This window comes from Carcharhinus amblyrhynchos, unplaced genomic scaffold, assembly GCF_965287045.1.
Source record: "Carcharhinus amblyrhynchos unplaced genomic scaffold, sCarAmb.v2.hapA scaffold_37, whole genome shotgun sequence".
In the NCBI taxonomy this organism is placed as follows: domain Eukaryota; kingdom Metazoa; phylum Chordata; class Chondrichthyes; order Carcharhiniformes; family Carcharhinidae; genus Carcharhinus; species Carcharhinus amblyrhynchos.
This window is the reverse complement of record NW_027649778.1, coordinates 469,753-491,593: the sequence shown is the minus strand read 5'-3', so window position 1 is coordinate 491,593 and position 21,841 is coordinate 469,753. Positions and strand designations below refer to the sequence as shown.

The 21,841-nt window shown below is 45.9% G+C and overlaps 1 protein-coding gene across 3 annotated transcripts in view; it reads left to right on the top strand.

The window, feature by feature from the left end:
- The first annotated feature begins 1,679 nt into the window (after positions 1-1,679).
- LOC145362275 (estrogen-related receptor gamma-like) overlaps positions 1,680-21,841 on the top strand; it is a 54,237-nt gene continuing 34,075 nt past the window's right edge. Inside the window, exons 1-3 of one of the 3 annotated variants that reach the window (XM_080218362.1) lie at positions 1,680-1,763; positions 3,461-3,837; positions 19,172-19,288. In XM_080218362.1, coding sequence (XP_080074488.1) covers positions 1,762-1,763; positions 3,461-3,837; positions 19,172-19,288 — 496 coding nt within the window. In that variant the 5' untranslated portion in view covers positions 1,680-1,761. Of the gene's footprint in view, positions 1,764-3,460; positions 3,901-19,171; positions 19,289-21,841 lie in introns of all 3 variants that reach the window. The other 2 variants (XM_080218361.1, XM_080218363.1) reach the window with 2 other exon arrangements.

Here is a 21,841-nt window from a genome sequence, read left to right as displayed (position 1 = left end):
GAGCTGAGATAATGAATCAGGGGTGAGCAAATTGAATGATGATGCAGGCTCGATGGGCCGAATGGCCTACTCGTGATCCTATTTTCTATGTTTCTATTCTATCTAGAGTCACACTGTTGTGGAGTTTATTATGTCCAGTGTTACAGTGTCATTGGAGTTATTATGCCCAGTGTCAAGTTTAATGAGGTTATCTACTTACTATCGGTGTGTTATGGAATGTCTATGTATGTTATATGTAGAAAAGATGACACTGTTATGTGTGCTTTTTAGACCCCCTGGCAGCGTATCTGTAGGACAGAGCATATACCAGAAATAACTGGGACATAGAACATAGAAAAACTACAGCACAAACAAGGCCTTCAGCCCACAAGTTGCGCTGAACATACTTCTGCCTACTAGACTTACCTATAATCCCCTATCTTACTAAGTTCCATGTACTCATCCAGAAGTCTCTTAAAAAACCCTATCAAATCCACCTCCACCACCAACGGCAGCCGATTCCACGCACGCACCGCTCTCTGAGTGAAAAACTTACCCCGACATCTCCTCTGTACCTACTCCCCAGCACCCGAAACCTGTGTCCTCTTGTAGCAGCCATGTCAGCCTCTGAGAATCCATGTAAGAAAGGCATTGTGATTCGGTTGCAAGTTATAAGATTCTGAGGGGATGTTTCCATTGTGGGGCATCTTATAAGTGTTGGGCATGGGGGTCTCCCATTTAGAACAGAGATGGGAATGAGTTTCTTCTCTCAGGGGGTCCTTTATCTTTGGGCTTCTCTTCCCCAGAGCGCAGTGAGGGCTGAGCCATTGAATATATTCAAGGCTCTTTTAGACAGATTTCTCATTAACGAGGGAATCAAGGGTTATGAGGAGCTGATTGGAAAGCGGATTTAAGACCAGACTCAAACAGCCATTGAAAGTGAAATAGGCTAGCTGGGCCGAATGGCCCTGATAACTGTCCTCGGTTTTAATGATGTTATAAAGTTGAGTCTGTACTCATTGGAGTTTAGAAGGATGACGGGGGGGGGATCTTATTGAAACTTACAGGATACTGCGAGGCCTGGATAGAGTGGACATGGAGAGGATGTTTCCACTAGTGGGAAAAACTAGAACCAGAGGGAGCAACCTCAGGCTAAAGGGACGATCCTTTAAAACAGAGATGAGGAGGAATTTCTTCAGCCAGAGAGTGGGGAATCTGTGGAAATCTTTGCCGCAGAAGGCTGTGGAGGCCGGGTCACTGAGTGTCTTTAAGACAGGGATAGATAGGTTCTTGATTAATAAGGGGATCAGGGGGAAAGGCAGGAGAATGGGGATGAGAAAAATATCAGCCATGATTGAATGGCAGGGCAGACTCGATGGGCTGAGTGGCCTCATTCTGCTCCTATGTCTTATGGTCCTAGGTATCACTGTGTTCTGGGGGTTTTTTTATCTTTGTGTTTGCATTGCCTCCTGTTTGGTCAGATATTTATGTAATAAACTAACTGACTTAATGATTCAGATATTAATGTCTAATCGTTGTTGGTTATTCTTCATGTGGCCGAGCAGTAGGAGAACCCTGTCCCAGACCAGTTCCTGCGTGGCAGTGAATGGGTTAATTTTCTGGGCTAAGTCCCTCCCTCGCTTTGGTCTTCAGAGAGGGCCGGATTGTGAGTGCTGGAGTTTAATCCCAGTTGGCCGCAGCTCACATCTCTGCTCGGGGTGTCTGAGTGAGAGTGGACAGAAAGGAAAGGAAGCGGATAGAAAACATCCCACATCCAACAACATGTGAGTGATTGTTAAATTCAGACATGCACCTTGTTATCTGTCAGTGGAACTTCCTTCCATTTAGATTTCATTCTGAAAATGAACAGATTTAAATGATTCCTTTCAGAGTATTGGTGTTATCGGAGTAAATATAATAGTAAATACATTTTGGGCTGATGAAGAGTACTCTGATCAGTGTAAAGTTTCTCAGTGATTTGGGCTGGTATCTGGGAGCCTGGGTGTGTTTAGTCCCGGTAGTGTCCGACTGGAACCTGACACTCAAGGCTGCAATTCTTTATCCTGGGATCCCTGGAGCTGGAGAAACAGAATTCCAGAACGAGGACTTATCCTTGCCTCTGATCCCCATCATTTCGTGTTGAGAAATGAAGCAATATAATTGATTTGATAATGTTACACAATAATCCAGGAGTTCTGGCTCAGTTGTGTTGTCAGGCTGTTAGTTACAGCTGGAATAAATGGTTTTTGCTGACGGTCTGATCTGGTGTCGAAATGTAAATCTCATTTTTCCCCAAACCATTGCTCCAGTTTAAATTGTTTTAGATTTGATGCATTATAAATAACTTTATCATCAATTTAATTGTTTCTGATAGACAATTGACAGATTCATCCCGTTCCCATCTCAGAGACCAGGTCATATATCTCTCAGTGCTGTCCCCAGTACAGACTGGACAAGGTGGCACTGATCTTGGGAAGGAATGTGTATTTGCAGCGAGTCCACCTCATTCTCTGTCAGATAGGTGAAGGGACCCTCACCCCGCCAGCAAATCAAAGGGGAATTTAGTCTCTAAAGTGGAGAAGGTGCAATTCTCACTGTATAAGGAAGGCTGTGCAAATCGATATTAACTATAAACTAGGATGGGAAGTGTTTAATTGTGTTCCATTCTTCACTTCTGAAAGCTACAATGAAAGGAGCAGAAAGTTTCCGATAGAAAGCTGTGCCTCTGTCACCGAGGTTCAACACATCAGCGGATTACTGGGCCGCTCGATTCACCATCTCTGGCTGTTCCAGTGAACTGAACCATGTGTAAATGATTGCAGCCGAGAGGGACAGAGCAGAAAACCGTTCCTTTCATTCCCAAACTCCTCTTTCTAATTAATAACCCTACTCAACAATGACACATTGATCTGAAATTTAGGGCAGCGATTCTGGAACCATCGCCTCTTCACTGCATTGCTGTTTCCAGAGTTTACTCCGTCTTTCCCTCTCTCTCACCAGCATTCTCTCTCTCATTCCTGCCCTCAACATCTCATTCCGCTATTCTCTTTCCCGGAAACGTGGGTTAGATACAGAGTAAAGCTCCCTCTACACTGTCCCCATCAAACACTCCCAGGACAGGTACAGCACGGGGTTAGATACAGAGTAAAGCTCCAACTACACTGTCCCCCCATCAAACACTCCCAGGACAGGTACAGCACAGGGACAGATACAGAGTAAAGCTCCCTCTACACTGTCCCCCCATCAAACACTCCCAGGACAGGTACAGCACGGGGTTAGATACAGAGTAAAGCTCCCTCTACACTGTCCCCATCAAACACTCCCAGGACAGGTACAGCACGGGGTTAGATACAGAGTAAAGCTCCAACTACACTGTCCCCCCATCAAACACTCCCAGGACAGGTACAGCACGGGGTTAAATACAGAATGAATCTCTACCTTTTCATCCAGATGGTTTAAAATATATTTGTCCTGTTTTCAGGTTTGTTTGTCGGAAATCCGTTGAGGATCACCGTTCGGAATCCTATGTAAAAATGGAACCCTGGAGCCCAGTGGCAGAAGCCAGTCACTGTAGTGTAGGAGGCTCATCGGATGGAAGCACCATGTACAGTTTCACACTCAGCGGAGTTCCCCAGGGACTCACCTCCCCTGAGCTCACTAATAGTTTCAGTTGCTGCCACAAGAGATATGAGGACTGTGCGAGTGGGCAGATTGGAGATGATTCGATGAAGTGTGATTATGGTCTCAGTTCCATTCCCAAGCGCCTGTGCCTCGTGTGTGGTGACATTGCCTCTGGATACCATTATGGAGTGGCTTCCTGTGAGGCCTGTAAAGCTTTCTTCAAACGCACCATTCAAGGTCCAGCAATCTTTCCCTGGCTTCATTCCACCGTTGGTTTTGTTTGCATGAACAATATTGGTGGTGGGCATTGGAATCAATTCCATTTGGGGCTAAAATAGAAAATAACAAACACTCCCAGTTAGCAATGGTGAGATTCAGAATTCTCAGTCTAAACTACCCAGGTTTGAAAAAGTTTTCTCCAGTAACAATATATAGTGAATAACGAGCTTACTTTGTATCTAACCCTGTGCTGTACCAGTCCTGGGAGTGTTTGATGGGGGACAGTGTAGAGGGAGCTTTACTCTGTATCTAACCCCGTGCTGTACCTGTCCTGGGAGTGTTTGATGGGGGACAGTGTAGAGGGAGCTTTACTCTGTATCTAACCCCGTGCTGTACCAGTCCTGGGAGTGTTTGATGGGGGACAGTGTAGAGGGAGCTTTACTCTGTATCTAACCCCGTGCTGTACCTGTCCTGGGAGTGTTTGATGGGGGACAGTGTAGAGGGAGCTTTACTCTGTATCTAACCCCGTGCTGTACCTGTCCTGGGAGTGTTTGATGTGGACAGAGTAGAGAGAGATTTACTCAGTATGTAAGCCTGGTTGAACCTGTCCTGGGAATGTTTGATGGGGACAGTTTAAAGGGAACTTTATTCTGTAACTAACCCTGTGTTGCACCTGTCTTGGGACTGTTTGATGGAGACAGTGTAGAGGGAGTTTTACTCTGTATCTAACCCTGTGCTGTACCTGTCCTGGGAGTGTTTGATGGCGGGGTAGTGTAGAGGGAGCTTTATTCTATATTTAATACTGTGCTGTACCAGTCCTGGGTGTGTGTGATGTGGACAGATTAGAGAGAGATTTATTCAGCATGTAAGCCTGTGTTGAACGTGTCCTGGGAATGTTTGATGTTGACAGTTTACAGGGAACTTTACTCTGTATCTAACCCCGTGCTGTACCTGTCCTGGGAGTGTTTGATGGGGGACAGTGTAGAGGGAGCTTTACTCTGTATCCAACCCTGTGCTGTACCTGTCCTGGGAGTGTTTGATGGGGAGAATGTAGAGGAAGCTTTACTCTGTATGTAACCTCGTGCTGTACCTGTCCTGGGAGTGTTTGATGGGGGGACAGTGTAGAGGGAGCTTTACTCTATATCTAACCCCTGTGCTGTACCTGTCCTGGGAGTGTTTGATGGGGGACAGTGTAGAGGGAGCTTCACTCTGTATCTAATCCCATTCTGTAACTGTCCTGGAAGTGTTTGATGGGGGACAGTGTAGAGGGAGCTTTACTCTGTATCTAACCCCGTGTTGAACTTGTCCTGGGAGTGTGTGATGGGGACAGTGCAGAGAGAAATTTACTCTGTCTGTAACCCTATGCTGCATCTTCCTGGGAGTGTTTGATGGACTGACTCTCAGGGTGGTATTGTATGCCCTCAGAAAGCATTTGGACATTGTGGGCATTTCTTGAGCCAGTCCTGCTTCCATTAGGCCAGTTCTGCGTACACCATCTCATTAAGAGTAGCAGAATGGGAAGAGGAGGTTGGGGGTTTGGCGGGGTGGGGGGGGGGAATGTTTGGAAGGGATTGGGAGTGTTTTGGGGGAGGCCTGAAGGGGGACTGGGTATATTTGCCACCCTGTGCACCAGGAAAATGTTTCTGAAGAAATGAAGTGTTTGAAAAAGGGCACTGATGAATAACTCCAAACTCAGTCTCCAAACACAGGAAGCCGAGGTGTAAGTGGCCTCATGTCAGCAGGTGGATCCCTCCACATGAATATCCATGGTAACGATTGGACATTTTTGAGCCTTGTCCAGCCCTGATATTGCTGCCACACTCAGCCTTCAATGGCTGCCTGACATCCTTCCAGGAAGTCACCATGAGGCTAACTGGTGACACTGTCGACAATTTACACTATTGAAGAACGGCCCTTGATTGAGTCAATTCCCCTAGCAGCAGAATCCAGGATAGGAATCGCATTGGACAGTTGTCTGGGACAGAGTGGGGAGTGGTGGCAGGGGGTAGGAAGGGAGGGGGGGAGTGGGGAGTGGCGGTAGGTGGTGGGAAGGCTGGGGAGTGGTGGCAGAGATTGGGGGGGGTGTTGGGGAGAACGGAGGGTTGCTTTACAACTCTCTTGGCTTCCTGGTTATTCTCTGGCCTTTAAACCCATGGTGTGGAGTTGCCGGCGTTGGACTGGGGTGGGCACAGTAAGAAGTTTTACAACACCAGATTAAAGTCCAACAGGTTTGTTGGACTTTAACCTAGTGTTGTGAGCCTTCTTATTTTAAACCCATCACATTGCTATCAGGAACATCTACCTCTGTGGGATGTTTATTTTTCTCAGGAATTATCCCTTAAACTACTGAGAATAAATTCATTTAAAATAATATTGTTCCAAAACCATCTCTAAATGACTTGCAAAACCTTTAACACAAGAATATAAGAAAAGGGGGCAATGGCAGACTATATCAACCCTTAAATCTGCTCTACCATTCATACAATCGCAGCTGATCTTCTATCTGCACTAATGTCATGTCCTTAATATTCAAAAACCCATCAATCCCAGTCTTGAATATTATCCACCACAAAACATCAAGTGAATTCTAAAGCTTCACAACCTCCTGCTGAAGGAATTCCTCCACATCTCAGTCCTAAGTTTCAATCTTCTGATTCTGGACCTCTGACCCTGACTCTCCAGTCAAGGGGGCAGACCTTCCCACCTTTGCCCCTGTCCACCTGCCAAAGAATCTCACCAGTTTCACTGAGTTTCCCTCCCATTCTTCGAAACTCCACAGAATTTAAACTCATAATATTCAATCTCATTGGATAATCCTCTCATCTCAGAAACCAATCAAGTGAACCTTCTCTGCATCCTATCCAAGGCAAACACATCCTCCATTAGCGAAGGAGACCAAAACTGCAGTGACTTCCAGGTGTGGGTTTACCAGGTCCCTATATAATCGTTGCAAGACTTTGTTAGTTCTATTTTCCAATCGCATTGCATCAAAGGCTAATGGACCATTTGCTCTCCTAATTGCTTGCTGTGTTGACATGTTAACCTCCTATGATTCATGACCAAGGACACCCATATTCCTCTGCAGAGCAATATTCCTAATCTCCCAACTTTTGAAAAGTATTCTGCTTTCCCATCTCAAAGGGTGATGGAGGCTGGATCATTAGGAACTTACAAAGTAGAGGTGGATAAATATTTAATAGATTGAAGAATAGAGGGTTATGGGGAAATGGCGCAGAAAATAAATTGAGGCTGGCATAAATCAGCCAGGATCTTATTGAATGGCAGGGCAGGCTTGAAGGCCGAATGGCCGCCTCCTCTCCTATTGTTCGTGTTCTTGTGTTTTATCAAAGTGAATAATTTCCCTACATTATACAGCACTTGCCATCTTCTTGCATATTCATTTAACTGGTCCATATCCCTTTGCAGACTTGCTGAATCGAGTACCTTTCTTTCCCCTTATGTGGATGTAAAGGATTGTGTGAAACTATCTGAACAATGAGCCGAGAGTTCTCCTGGACAAATATTTATGCCCCAGTCCACAACACAAATGCATATGTTTGGGTGGTTATCACATTGCTGTTTCTGGGAGCTTGCTGTGCACAAATAGGCTGCTGTATTTCCCACATGTGACAGGAATTTCATTGGCTGCAAAGCACTTTGACCAGGACTGGGGCCTCACCTGCTCATCTACAAAAAAGCTACTATATAAACCCAAGTACTTTTTACATTTTCTTTGTGTTCTGCTCACAGCTTACTTTCTCACCTAGCTTTATATCACCACAGGGTTTGGATCCATCACATTCTGTTCCTTCACCAAATCATAGAATCCCTACAGTACACAAGGAGGCCATTCGGCCCATTGAGTCTGCATCAACAACAATCCCACCCAGGCCCTTTCCCTGTAACCCCACCTATTTACCCTGCAAATCACTCTAACCTATGCATCCTGGGACACTAAGGGTCAATTTAGCATAGCCAATCAATCTAACCTGCACATCTTTGGAGTGTGGAAGGAAACTGGAGCACCTGGAGGAAACCCATGCAGACATGGGGAGAACATGCAGACTTCACACAGACAGTGACCCGAGCCATGAATTGAGCCTGGGTCCCTGGTGCTGTGAGGCAGGATGCTGACCATTGTGCCACCGTGCCACCCATATTGATAAAAATTGTCAAGTTGATGCCCCAGTACTGATCCATGGCTCAAAATGACTCATTTATTCAGATTCTCCCTTTTCCGTCTGTTAACAAATTCTCAATCTATTAACCTTCAAATATTTCACCAACAGTCCACATGGATCAATAGCAGGCGGGCTAACAATCTGAACAACAGGTCAGTGTATTGAATGGGGAGGCAGGAGCAGTACATCAGTCTCCCCAGCATTAGACCTACAAAGAAAGTATCTCGCCTCTCTCTAATGGTATTCAGTGCTGCCCAGCATGGAAGAGTTGTGTCTCAACTCACCTCAATCTCCGCCTGACACAAAGTGTGAGGTTTAAACCTTGTTATTGATCAATACATCACTGTTCAAAGGGGATAAAAGCCAGCTGATAGAATTTGTCTGAAAAGCTGTAAAGATAATCAATAATCTATTCAGAAGCATTGTGTAAATGTCCTGTTTGATATTGATTGGTATGGGAAGGGCATGCCTGTGAAGAGAGCTTCAAATCTCTGCTTCTTGAGTTCCCATTGATCGCCAATCTAAGAGTCACCATTAAAGATTCCCTGTCATCTGGAATGAGTGGCGGCACAGTCCCTCCCAGCTAATGTAAATACCAAATAGCAGCAACACACTTGAATATTCAACATGGTCAGCCTAAGTATTTAATTCAGTCATGGGATGTGGGCATCGCTGGCTAGGCCAGCATTTTTTTTTGTCTTCCTAATTGACCTTGAGAAGGTGGTGGTGAGCTGCCTTCTTGAATCGCTGCAGTCCCGGAGGTGTAGGTACACCCACCGTGCTGTTAGGGAGGGAATTCAGGATTTTTACCCAGCCACAGTGAAGGAACGGCTGATGTATTCCCAAATCAGGATGGCGAGTGGCTTGGAGGGGAACTCGTAGGTGATGGTGTTCCCAGCTACCTGCTGCCTTTGTCCTTGGAGATGGTCTCTGGTTTGGAAGGTGTTGTTGAAGAAACCTCAGATTGTTGGCTCACGTAATGCTTCACATCGATATCAATCATCAGAGAAGGACAGGTGGTAAGTTGAAGTTTTGTGGACAGGGATTGGAAGGAAGGAATTTGTAACGTTCCCATAGGAAAGCCCCAGGAACTGACTGGAACTCAGCGTCTCTCAGTGGCTGGACTTTCAGATAATGGTGTAAACTGATGGCAGGATCTTGTGAAGCAGTGACACAATTCACATCACAAACTGACTGAAAATAATATGGAGTTTAACCCCCCGCCACCCAGACCTTCTGACAGACATGCTCTGTCTCCGAGGTTTTCTGACAGAAGGAGAGTGGGGATAACCAGGAAAAGACAAAGTACCATTAATCACATGTAACCTGTTTAAATCAGCTGTAAAAACTGGAGAAATATCCCCAAACAACATTGCCAATATTAGTTGAGGTACAAGGTTAGCGTGAAGAAATTGAGCTTTACTCTGTATCTAACCCTGTGTTGTACCTGTCCTGGGAGTGTTTGATGGGCATGATGTGGAGATGCCAGCGTTGGACTGGGGTAAACACAGTAAGAAGTCTGACAACACCAGATTTAAGTCCAACCGATTTATTTGTTAGTAAACTCAGAACTCTCAACTCACCTGACGAAGGGCAAACCCCAAAAGCTTGTGAGTTTACTATCAAATAAATTGATTGGACTTAAATCTGGTATTGTCAGACTTCTTACAGTGTTTGATGGGGACAGTGTAGAGGGAGCTTTATTCCATGTCTAACCCCATGCTGTACCTGTCCTGGGAGTGTTTGATGGGGGGACAGTGTAGAGGGAGCTTTACTCTGTATCTAACCCCGTGCTGTACCTGTCCTGGGAGTGTTTGATGGGGGGACAGTGTAGAGGGAGCTTTACTCTGTATCTAACCCCGTGCTGTACCTGTCCTGGGAGTGTTTGATGGGGGGACAGTGTAGAGGGAGCTTTACTCTGTATCTAACCCCGTGCTGTACCTGTCCTGGGAGTGTTTGATGGGGGGACAGTGTAGAGGGAGCTTTACTCTGTATCCAACCCCGTGCTGTACCTGTCCTGGGAGTGTTTGATGGGGGACAGTGTAGAGGGAGCTTTACTCTGTATCTAACCCCGTGCTGTACCTGTCCTGGGAGTGTTTGATGAGGACAGTGTAGAGGGAGCTTTACTCTGTATCTAACCCCGTGCTGTACCTGTCCTGGGAGTGTTTGATGGGGGACAGTGTAGAGGGAGCTTTACTCTGTATCTAACCCCGTGCTGTACCTGTCCTGGGAGTGTTTGATGAGGACAGTGTAGAGGGAGCTTTACTCTGTATCTAACCCCGTGCTGTACCTGTCCTGGGAGTGTTTGATGGGGGACAGTGTAGAGGGAGCTTTACTCTGTATCTAACCCCGTGCTGTACCTGTCCTGGGAGTGTTTGATGGGGGACAGTGTAGAGTCATAGAAGTTCACTGCATGGAAACAGGCCCTTTGGCCCACTTGTCCAGGCCGCCTTTTTGTTTAAAACCCCTAAGCTAATCCCAATTGCTCGCATTTGGCCCATATCCTCTATACCCACCGTGTCCATGTAACTATCTAAGTGCTTTTGAAAAGATAAAATTGTACCCGCCTCTACTACTGCCTCTGGCAGCTCGTTCCAGACACTCCCCACCCTCTGTGTGAAAAAATTTCCCCTCTGGACATTTTTGTATCTCTCCCCTCTCACCTTAAACCTATGCCCTCTAGTTTTAGACTCCCCTACCTTTGGGAGAAGATATTGACTATCTACCTTGCCTATGCCCCTTATTATTTTATAGACCTCTATAAGATCACTCCTTAGTTTCCTATGCTGCAGAGAAAAAGTCCCAAGCTATTCAGCCTCCCCTTATAACTCAATCCATCAAGACCCCGTAGCATCCTAGTAAATCTTTTCTGCACTCTTTCTAGTTTAATAATATCTTTTCTATAATAAGGTGATCAGAATTGCACACAGTATTCCAACTGTGGCCTTACCAATGTCTTGTACAACTTCAACAGGACATCCCAACTCCTGTATTCAATGTTCTGACCGATGAAACCAAGCATGCCGAATGCCTTCTTCACCACTCTGTCCACCTATGACTGCACTTTCAAGGAGCAATGAACATGTATCCCTAAATCTCTTTGTTCTGTAACTCTCCCCAATGCCCTACCATTAACTAAGTCCTGCCCTGGTTCAATCTACCAAAATGCATCACCTCACATTTATCTAAATTAAACTCCATCTGCCATTCATCAGCCCACTGGCTCAATTGATCAAGATCCCGTTGCAATTGGAGATAACTTTCTTCACTGTCCACTATGCCACCAATCTTAGTGTCATCTGCAAACTTATTAACCGTGCCGCTATATTGTCATCCAAATCATTAATATAAATGACAAATAATGGTGGGCCCAGTACTGATCCCTGAGGCACACTGCTGGTCACAGGCCTCCAGTTTAAAAAACAACCCTCTACAAACACCCTCTGGCTTCTGTCAAGGAGCCAATTTTGTATCCATTTAGATACCTCCCCTGGATCCCGTGAGAATTAACTTTATGCAACAACCTACCCTGTGGTACCTTGTCAAAGGCCTTGCTAAAGTCCATGTAGACAACATCAACTGCACTGCCCTTACCTACCTTCTTGGTTACCCCCTCAAAAAACTCAATCAAATTTATGAGACATGATTTTCCACTCTCAAAGCCATGCTGACTGTCCCTAATCAGTCCTTGCATCTCTAAATGCCTGTAGATCCTGTCTCTCAAAATACCTTCCAACAATTTACCCACCACAGATATGAGGCTCACTGGCCTGTAGTTCCCAGGCTTTTCCCTGCAGCCCATCTTAAGCAAAGCCCATCTTAAGCAAAGGCCATCTTAAACAACATTTGCCACTCTCCAATCTTCAGGCACCTCATCCATGACTATCGATGATTCAAATATCTTGGCTAGGGGACCCACAATTTCCTCCCTAGCCTCCCACAACATCCTGGGATATACCTCATCAGGGCCCAGGGATTTATCTACCTTGATGCTCTTTAAGACTTCCAGTACTTCCTTCTCTGTAATATGTTCACTCCTCAAGACATCACTATTTATTCCCCCAAATTCCCTAACATCCATGTTTTTCTCAACAGTAAATACTGATGAGAAATATTCATTTAGGATCTCACCCATTTCTTGTGGATCCGCACATTGATGAGCTTGTTGATCCTTAAGAGGCCCTACTCTCTCCCTAGTTACTCTTTTGTCCTTTATGTACTTGTAGAAGCTCTTCGGATTCTCCTTTGCCTTATCTACCAAAACAATTTTGTGTGCCCTTTTTGCCCTCCTGATTTCTCTCTTAACTCTACTCCTACACCCGCTATACTCTTCAAGAGATTCATTTGATCCCAGCTGCCTATGCACGTCATGTGCCTCTTTCTTCTTCTTGACCAGGGCCTCAATATCCCGAGTTATCCAGGGTTCCCAGCTTCTACCAGCCTTGCCCTTCACTCTAAGAGGAACGTGTTTATCCTGAACCCTGGTTAACACACTTTTGAAAGCCTGCCACTTACCAGACATCCCTTTACCTTTCCACGGACTCCCCCAGTTAACTTTTGAAAGCTCCTGCCCGATACCATCAAAATTGGCCTTGCCCCAATTTGGAATTTTAACTTTCGGGCCAGACCTATCATTCTCCATAGCTATCTTAAAACTAATAGAATTATGGTCACTGGTCCCAAAGTGAAACCTCACTAATGCTTCTGTCACCCACCCTTCCTTATTTCCCAAGAGGAGGTCGAGTTTTGCCCCCTCTCTAGTCGGACCATCCACATATTGAATGAGAAATTCCTCCTGAATACGCTCAACAAATTTCTCTCCATCCAACCCTCTAATACTATTGCTGTCCCAGTCAATGTTGGGAAAATTAAAACCTCTGACTATTACCACCCTCTTTTTCTTGGAGCTATCTGTCATCTCCTTACATATTTGCTCCTCAATTTCCCACTGACTATTTGGGGGCCTATAATACAATCCTATCAAAGTGATTTCCCCCTTCTTATTTCTCAGTTCTACCCATATAGACTCAATGGCTGAACCCTCAGATATATCCCCTCTCAGTACAGCCATGATGGCTTCCCTAATAAAAAGTGCAACTCCCCCTCCTCTCTTCCCTCCTGTTCTATCTTTCCTGTAGCATCTGTAACCTGGAACATTAAACTGCCAATCCTGTCCCTCCCTTAACCATGTTTCAGTAACTGCTATAATGTCCCAGTCCCTTTACCCATCCATGTCCTGAGTTTATCTGCCTTGCCCGTCAGGCCTCTTGCCTACATTGAAATAAATGTAGTTTAATCTGGATTTCCCTTGCTCTCTGTCTTGCTTCTGTCTGATCTGTCTGGTACTAGGATTACTGACACTGCCTTTATTAATTAATGTGCTCTCTTTAACTTCTGTGCTGTCCTCAAACTTCTCTTCTGTCTCCCTACAGCTTTGTAGAGGGAGCTTTACTCTGTATCTAACCCCGTGCTGTACCTGTCCTGGAAGTGTTTGATGGGGGACAGTGTAGAGGGAGCTTTACTCTGTATCTAACCCCGTGCTGTACCTGTCCTGGGAGTGTTTGATGGGGGGACAGTGTAGAGGGAGCTTTACTCTGTATCTAACCCCATGCTGTACCTGTCCTGGGAGTGTTTGATGGGGACAGTGTAGAGGGAGCTTTACTCTGTATCTAACCCCGTGCTGTACCTGTCCTAGGAGTGTTTGATGAGGACAGTGTAGAGGGAGCTTTACTCTGTATCTAACCCTGTGCTGTACCTGTCCTGGGAGTGTTTGATGAGGACTCAGGTAATATGAAATAGGGAAGTCTTTAATTCTAAGCACTAACAGCTCTCAGTTTGCTGAACACAAAGCCATCCGTTTCTTCATTCAGAACTCCTTCCATTCTCAATCCCAGGGTAGGAGAAATTTCAATGTTTCCTCTGAAACAGTCTGCATCACATTGTATATCATATCGATCATATTAATACATATCATTCATATGACATTAATGTGACAATAAGGTTTTAATTAATAATTGAACTCTGGATTTTTGTTCAGTAATATTTTAAATCACACAATTTATATGCTCTGTATTACTCAGGTTGTTCATGGTGGAATTTGCAAATTTGACAAGAAGATGCATATGAAAAGGATAGCACGGATTTTAATTAATTACTTTTTATTTAATGACTTTGCTAATCTCTTTGCTTGACTCTGTAAGAAAGAGATATCAGGCGGAAGATATAGTCAATATTCATTAGTGTTTACAGAGTTTGACTGCCGCGACATTTCATTAACGGGCAGTCCCTGGGGAGTGAGAGGGGACTAATTGCTAAATGCAATCACATATCTTCCCGAGCTGCTTTAATCCAAGCTCTGCAGCTTCTATCAGAAGCACGGTCTGTGTTGCCCACGTTGTGACAGAGCATTGAATCATTTCATAACCACCGTATAGAGACCAGCAGTGAACCCCGAAAAAGCAGGAAGCTATTCAACAACATGGAAACTAGAAGCAGGAGTAGACCACTGGCCATTCATTTTGACCATGGCTGATCATCAAATTCAAATATCCAAATTCCACCCCCCCCCAACATATCCCTCGATCCCTTTAGCCCCAGGAGCGATATCTAATTTCTTCCTGAAATCAGACATCATTTTGGCCTCAACTACTTTCTGTGGGAGTGAATTCCACACATTCCCCACCCTCTGGGTGAAGAAATTTCTCCTCACCTCAGTTCTAAAAGGTTTATCCCTTATCCTCAAACTATGACCCCCTAGTTCTGGACTCCCCCACCATCGGGAACATTCTTTCTAAATCGATCCGGTCCAACCCTGTTAGAATTTTATAACCTTCTATGAGATCCCCTCTCACTCTTCTAAACTCCAGTGAATATAACCCTAACCGACTTAGGGTCTCCTCGTATGACAGACCTGCCATCCCAGGATTCAGCCTGGTAAACCCTCGCTGTGCTCCCTCAATAATAGCATCCTCCTTCAGATAAGGACACCAAAACTGAACACGATACTCCAGGTGTGGCCTCACCAACGCCCTACACAATCGCAGCAAAACATCCTTATACTCAAATCCTCTCACTATGAAGACCAACAGGAGCTGGCACCATTCCATGATGTGGAGATGCCGGCATTGGACTGGGGTAAACACAGTAAGAAGTCTTACAACACCAGGTTAAAGTCCAATAGGTTTATTAGATAGTAAACGCCACTAGCTTTCAGAGCGCTGTTCCTTTGTCAGGTGTGTAGGGAGTTCTGATCACAAACAGGGCATATAAAGACACACCTTTACACCTAATTTGATTAGGTATAAAGACTTGCATTCTAATTAGTATTCTGTAAATGCTCCAAAAGCTAGTGGCGTTTACTACCAAATAAACCTGTTGGACTTGAACCTGCTGTTGTGAGACTTCCTAACATTCCATTAGCCAGAAAGTTCCAGCTTTCAAATCTGAAATGTCAGCTAATTTCTTTCTCACTCTTGCTCCCCAAGAGTTATCTCTCTTTCTTTCAAAGCCCTCAGTTAATTGGGATTCTACAATCCTCACAAATACTTCCTGAAAGCAGATCTGTGCTGAATGTAGATCATTATCTTTGGTCTCAATAGTCGGTGTGATGGTTTGGGTGGGGGAGGGGATATCAAGATCAAGGTGCTTACAGCTGATTTCCAGCCAGTTATTTACAGACTTGTGTGCTGATGTGAATAGGGTCCAGTTTGGCTTTCACTAAATAGCCCAAAGACATGTGCTCAACTCACACACTGGAGGGGTTTTGGAATTAATTCAATGGCCCAGTACCAGGGAATGCCAGAGAAGACCATCAGATTCAGGGGATACCTAACGGCTTAAAACTGATTAGACAGGTACTTTCCTTCTAAATAATAACCAAACACACAGCCGGGGCCTGAGCCTCTATATATGCCGAGGCCTGGGCTCGGGCCTTGAGTTTGGGCCTGGGCCTTGGGTCTGACCCTGACCCTGGGCCTGGGCCTGGACCTGGGTCTTGGCCTGGTAAAGATTGTGATGAGCCCTGGGACCTGGGGCTGGGGCTTGGTCCAGAGCCTGAGTTTTGGGGCTTTGACTCGGGATGGAGCTAATGTTAGGCTTTAGATTTAATGCCTGGACCAATAAGTTGGGTTTTGTGAACTATGTCACGGGAAGATTGTTCGGTTATAGGATCAGGCCAACAAAATAATTGAATGACAAAGATGAGGTGAGAGTGACTGCCACTGACATCAGGGCAGCGTTTGACCAAGTCAGTCATCAAGGAATATCAGTGAAACTGGAATAGATGGGAATTGGGATCTGGGAGGTGTGTGTGTGTGTTTGTGGGGCTGTGTGTATGTATGTGAACATGTGGGGCTGTGTGTGTGTGTATGTGCGTGTGGGGGGGGCGCTATGTGTGTTGGGGGAGTTCTGTGTGTGTGAGTGGGGCTGGGTTTGTGTGTGTGTGTGTGTGTGTGTGTGTCTGTGTGTGTGTTGGGGGGGGTGCCCTCCAGTGGTTGGAGTTACAGCATGAAGGAAGGCTGTTGTGATTGCTGGAGATCATTGACTCAGTCACAGAATATTGTTAAAGCAGTTCCTCGGGGTGGAGTCCTCGCCCCGGCCATCTCCAGCTGCTGCCCCAGTGGCCCCTCCATAAGATGGGGTGTTCGCTGATGATTGTACAATGTTCAGCACCATTCACAACTGGAGCAGTCCATGTTCATATGCAGCAAGACCAGAACCACATTCAGGCTTGAGTTGCTAAGCGGCAAGTTACATTTATACAATCCAAGTGCTTTCCTTAACATTCAACAACATTACTATAACCAAACTCCCCACCATTAACATCCAGCAGGTCACTACTGACCAAAAACTGAACTTGATCTGCCATATTAGGGCAGTCATGATGTGGAGATGCCGGTGTTGTGATGCAGTAAACACAGTAAGAAGTCTCACAACATCAGATTAAAGTCCAACAGGTTTATTTGGTAGCAAAAGCCACTAGCTTTCAGCGCGCTGCTCCTTCGTCACATATGTAACGAAGGTAAGTGACTTGGAGGGGAACTTCAGGTCATTGTGTGCCCAACCTGACCTCCGTCAGGTAAGGTGTTCACCTCAGTGGCGTTTGCTACCAAGTAAACCTGTTGGACTTTAACCTGGTGTTGTGAGACTTCTTATTATGTTAGGCAGGTCAGAGGCTGGGAATCCTTCGGTGAGTAGCTCACCACCTAATGTCCCAAAAGCCTGTCCACCATTCACAAGGCACAAGTCAGGAGTGTGATGGAATACTGCCCACTGTCCTGGATGGGTGCAGCTCCAACGACACTCAAGAAGCTCCACACCATCCAGGACAAAGCCGCCCCGCTTGATCGCTGCCCCTTCCACAAACATTCAATCCCTCCACCACGATAAACAGTGACAGCCATGTGTACAATGTACAAGATGCACTGCCAAGGTTCCTTCGATAGCACCTTCTTATCCCTCTATAACCTTCTCAAGGCCAACTCAGGCTGATCAATAATTCCTGGTCTGGGCAGCGATGCTGAGATCCTGTACAATAATAAAATTATTGTTCCCCTTGTTTCTCCAGGTCTGTGATTTTGGAAGAAGCTGCAAGTTGTTGTGAGTTTGAGCATTTATGAGTGGGACTGCGGATAGACAGGAATCTGTAACAAGTAACACTGTCTTTGATAAAACCTTGTAACCTGATTCTTGCAAACTGATTCAGAAACTTCTAATAACTACAAACATTGGACAGTTAAACACAGCAATTACTAGATTTTTCCAGTGCCAAGATGAAATATTTTGTCAATTGCCTTTTGTGTACAGGATGCTCCCGTGCTGATAGGCACAGGGAGTGATTTCCTTTAGCCTAGAGTGAGAGACAGACAGGTTGCGTGGAACAACTGAGACAGACGGAAGCACGGTTACAGCCTCTAGAAGATAATCAAATGTCACAGTCTTTCACGAAAGGAGCAAGGAAAACTGACACGAAACCAAAGGAAGAAAGATTAGTGAGAAGCTTGGCTGGAGAGGATTGGTGTTAAAAAAATCTCTTAGAGGAGAGAGTGGTGAAAGGAATTCAAGATTGGGACTGAGAAAACTTGGGACCAACCAAACCTCACCCACCTTCGACATCTACTTCCTCCATCAGCGACGCACTGTGGCAGCTGTGTCTACCATCCATAAGGTGCACAGTAAGAACTCACCAAGGCTTCTTAGGCAGCTTCTTCCAAATCATGACCACTGCCATCTAGAAGGACAAGGGCAGCAGACACATGGGAACACAACTATCTGAAGTTCCCCTCCAAGTCACTCATCTTCCTGACTTGGAAATATATCGGCTGTTCCTTCACAGTCACTGGGTCAAAGTCTTGGAACACTCTCTCTAACAGCACTGTGGGTGTATCTACACAAACAGGGACTGCAGCGGGTTCAAGAAGGCAGCTCATCACCACCTTCTCAAGGGACAAGTAGAAATGGGCAACACAGAATCCTACACTGTACACAATGCCCTTATAACATTAAGGGCATTTAAATGGTCATTGGATAAACATATGGATGATATTGGAATAGTGTAGGTTAGTTGGGCTTTAGACAGGTCGGCGCAACATGGAGCTCTGAAGGGCCTGTACTGCGCTGTAATGATCTATATTCACACTGACCCAGCCAGAGACACCCACATCCCGCTAAACAATTAAAAGAAAACCAAAAAACCAAATGAAAGGTGGAATTCACAGCAGTCTGAGCCCGAGGGAGCTCGAGGTTAGAGAGACAGGGGAACTTGTGCAAAACAAAATGATAGTCAAAGACAATGTTCAGTATTTGTGAGGGTTTATATGTGGGTTTGTGTACAAGGGGGGGGGGGTGAGGGGTTGGGGTGAGGTTAAGAATGAAGGTTTGTGTGAGGTTCTATTTAAGGGTTTGAGTGAGGGATTACGTGAGGCTCTGTGCCACTGTCTCTGTCAGGGTCTGTGTGAGGGTCTGTGTCAGGATCCGTTTGAGGGTCCATGTGAGGGCACGTATGATGGTCTGTGTGAGGGTGTATGTCAGGATGTGCATGAGGGTGCGTGCCAGGGAATGTGTGCCAGGGCGTGTGTCAGGGTGTGTTTCAGGATGGCTGTCAGTGTGTTTCAGGGTATGTTTCAGGGTGTGTGTCAGGGTACTATACATTCTAACCATGTCTTTTCCTGTAGGTAACATTGACTACAGCTGCCCTGCCAGAAACGAGTGTGAAATAACAAAACGCAGAAGGAAATCCTGCCAATCCTGTCGCTTCATCAAATGTCTGAAAGTTGGGATGATGAAAGAAGGTAAATTAGTAACTCACACACTGTACACAAGTCCCTGTACACACACACCGGGACAGACAGTAACTCACACACTGTACACAAGTCCCTGTACACACACCGGGACAGACAGTAACTCACACACTGTACACAAGTCCCTGTACACACACACCGGGACAGACAGTAACTCACACACTGTACACAAGTCCCTGTACACACACCGGGACAGACAGTAACTCTCACACTGTACACAAGTCCCTGTACACACACACCGGGACAGACAGTAACTCACACACTGTACACAAGTCCCTGTACACACACCGGGACAGACAGTAACTCTCACACTGTACACAAGTCCCTGTACACACAGGGGTAGACAGTAACTCACACACTGTACAGCAGTCTCTGTACACACATGGGGACACGATGCAGACAGTAACTCACATTCTGGAGCCCCTATACACCCCAACTCTCTCACAGCCATACATGGAGACAACACACACACACACACACACACACACACACACACACACACACACACACACATTGCTAAACGATGGTTTAAGAACAGTGAGCTAATTGTTGAGGCATATCAGTGCTGGGCATTTTTAGCAAATGGGATGAAATGAACATGTGTTTGTCTGGAAGTGGATTGCTGGTGGGGAGAGAGCCCTGGGAGACTGCCAGCTAATTGAATTAGCATCCATGCACAGTGAGCTGGTCACCTCGCTTCCTGAAGGCACTGATCTCATTTGGGTAGAGACGCATAATTGAATTTGCATTTTCTCAGTGTAACTTCCCAGCTCCCAGTGTACTCTCTCGCAATGGGTTTAACTCACCTCAGCCTGTCAACCAAATCCCAATGCCAGGCACGTTAACACAAACCACTACCTGCTCTGTAGAAAAGATTTCATAAGAACATAAGAAATAGGAGCAGGAGTAGGCCAACTAGCCCTTCGAGTCTGCCCCGCCATTCAATAAGATCATGGCTGATCTGTTGCGGCTCAGTTCCACATTCCCGCCCTCTCCCCATAACCCTTAATTCCCTCGCTTATCAAAAACCCATCAACCCGTGTCTTAAAAATATTTAGCGAGGCAGCCTCCACCACTTCAACGGGCAGAGAATTCCAGAGATTCACCACCCTTTGAGTGAAGAAGTTCCTCCTCAACTCCGTTCTAAACCGCCCCCCCTTTATCTTGAGGCTGTGCCCCCTAGTCCTGCTGTCCTTTCTGAGCGGGAAGAGTCTCTCCACCTCTATCCTATCCATCCCATTCATCATCTTATACGTCTCAATGAGATCTCCCCTCATTCTTCTAAACTCTAACGAGTACAAGCCTAATTTATTCAGCCTCTCCTCATAGCTCAACCCCCTTAACTCCGGTATCAGCCTAGTAAACCTCCTCTGCACTCCCTCCAAGGCCAAAGTATCCTTGCGTAAGTACAGCGCCCAAAACTGCACACAGTACTCCAGCTGCAGCCTCACCAATGCCCTATACAGCCGCAGCAAGACCTCCCTACTTTTATATTCAATCCCCTTCGCTATGAAGGCCAGCATCCCATTCGCCTTCCTGACCACCTGCTGCACCTGCAAGCTGGGTTTTTGCGACTCATGCACAAGGACCCCGAGGTCCGTCTGCACCGTCGCCTGCCGCAGTTTTTCTCCACGTAAGTAATAATCCTTCCTACCATTATTCCTACCAAAGTGGACCACCTTGCACTTGCCAACATTAAATTCAATTTGCCATTTCCTGGCCCATTCACCCAGCCTATCTAGATCCTTCTGTAGACTCTCCCCACCCTCCGCACAATTTGCCTTTCCACCAATTTTGGTGTCATCAGCAAATTTCGACACCCTACACTCGGTTCCCTCCTCCAGATCATCTATATAAATGGTAAATAGCTGAGGCCCCAGCACCGACCCCTGAGGCACTCCACTAGTCACCATCCGCCAATCCGAATAGCACCCGTTGACCCCCACTCTCTGCCTCTATTTGACAACCAGTCCTCTATCCACGCTAACACCCTACCCCCAACTCCATGCCCCCTTACCTTCTGCAATAACCTCTTGTGAGGTACTTTGTCAAATGCCTTCTGAAAATCCAGAAAGACCACATCCACCGGCTCTCCTCTATCCACCGCCCTAGACACATCCTCATAGAACTCCAGTAAATTTGTCAGACACGACTTCCCTTTAAGGAAACCGTGCTGCGTCTGCTCTATCAAGCAGTTCCCCTCAAGATGCCTCGCAATTTCCTCCTTGATGATGGATTCTAACATTTTACCTACAACAGACGTTAAACTAACAGGCCTATAATTCCCTGCCTTTTGCCTGGCACCCTTCTTAAACAACGGCGTAACATTAGCCGTTTTCCAATCTTCCGGCACTTCCCCGGAATCCAGCGACAGAAAACTTTTTCAACAGAAAACTTACCATCTCACCATCCAGATTGATGTACTAATCGAGCACAGTTCACACAGAGCCTGGTATTCCAGGCCTGGATTGGGAGGCATGCCTTATGAGGATAGGTTGAGGGAGCTCGGTCTCTTCTCCCCGGAGGGACGAAGGTTGAGAGGCG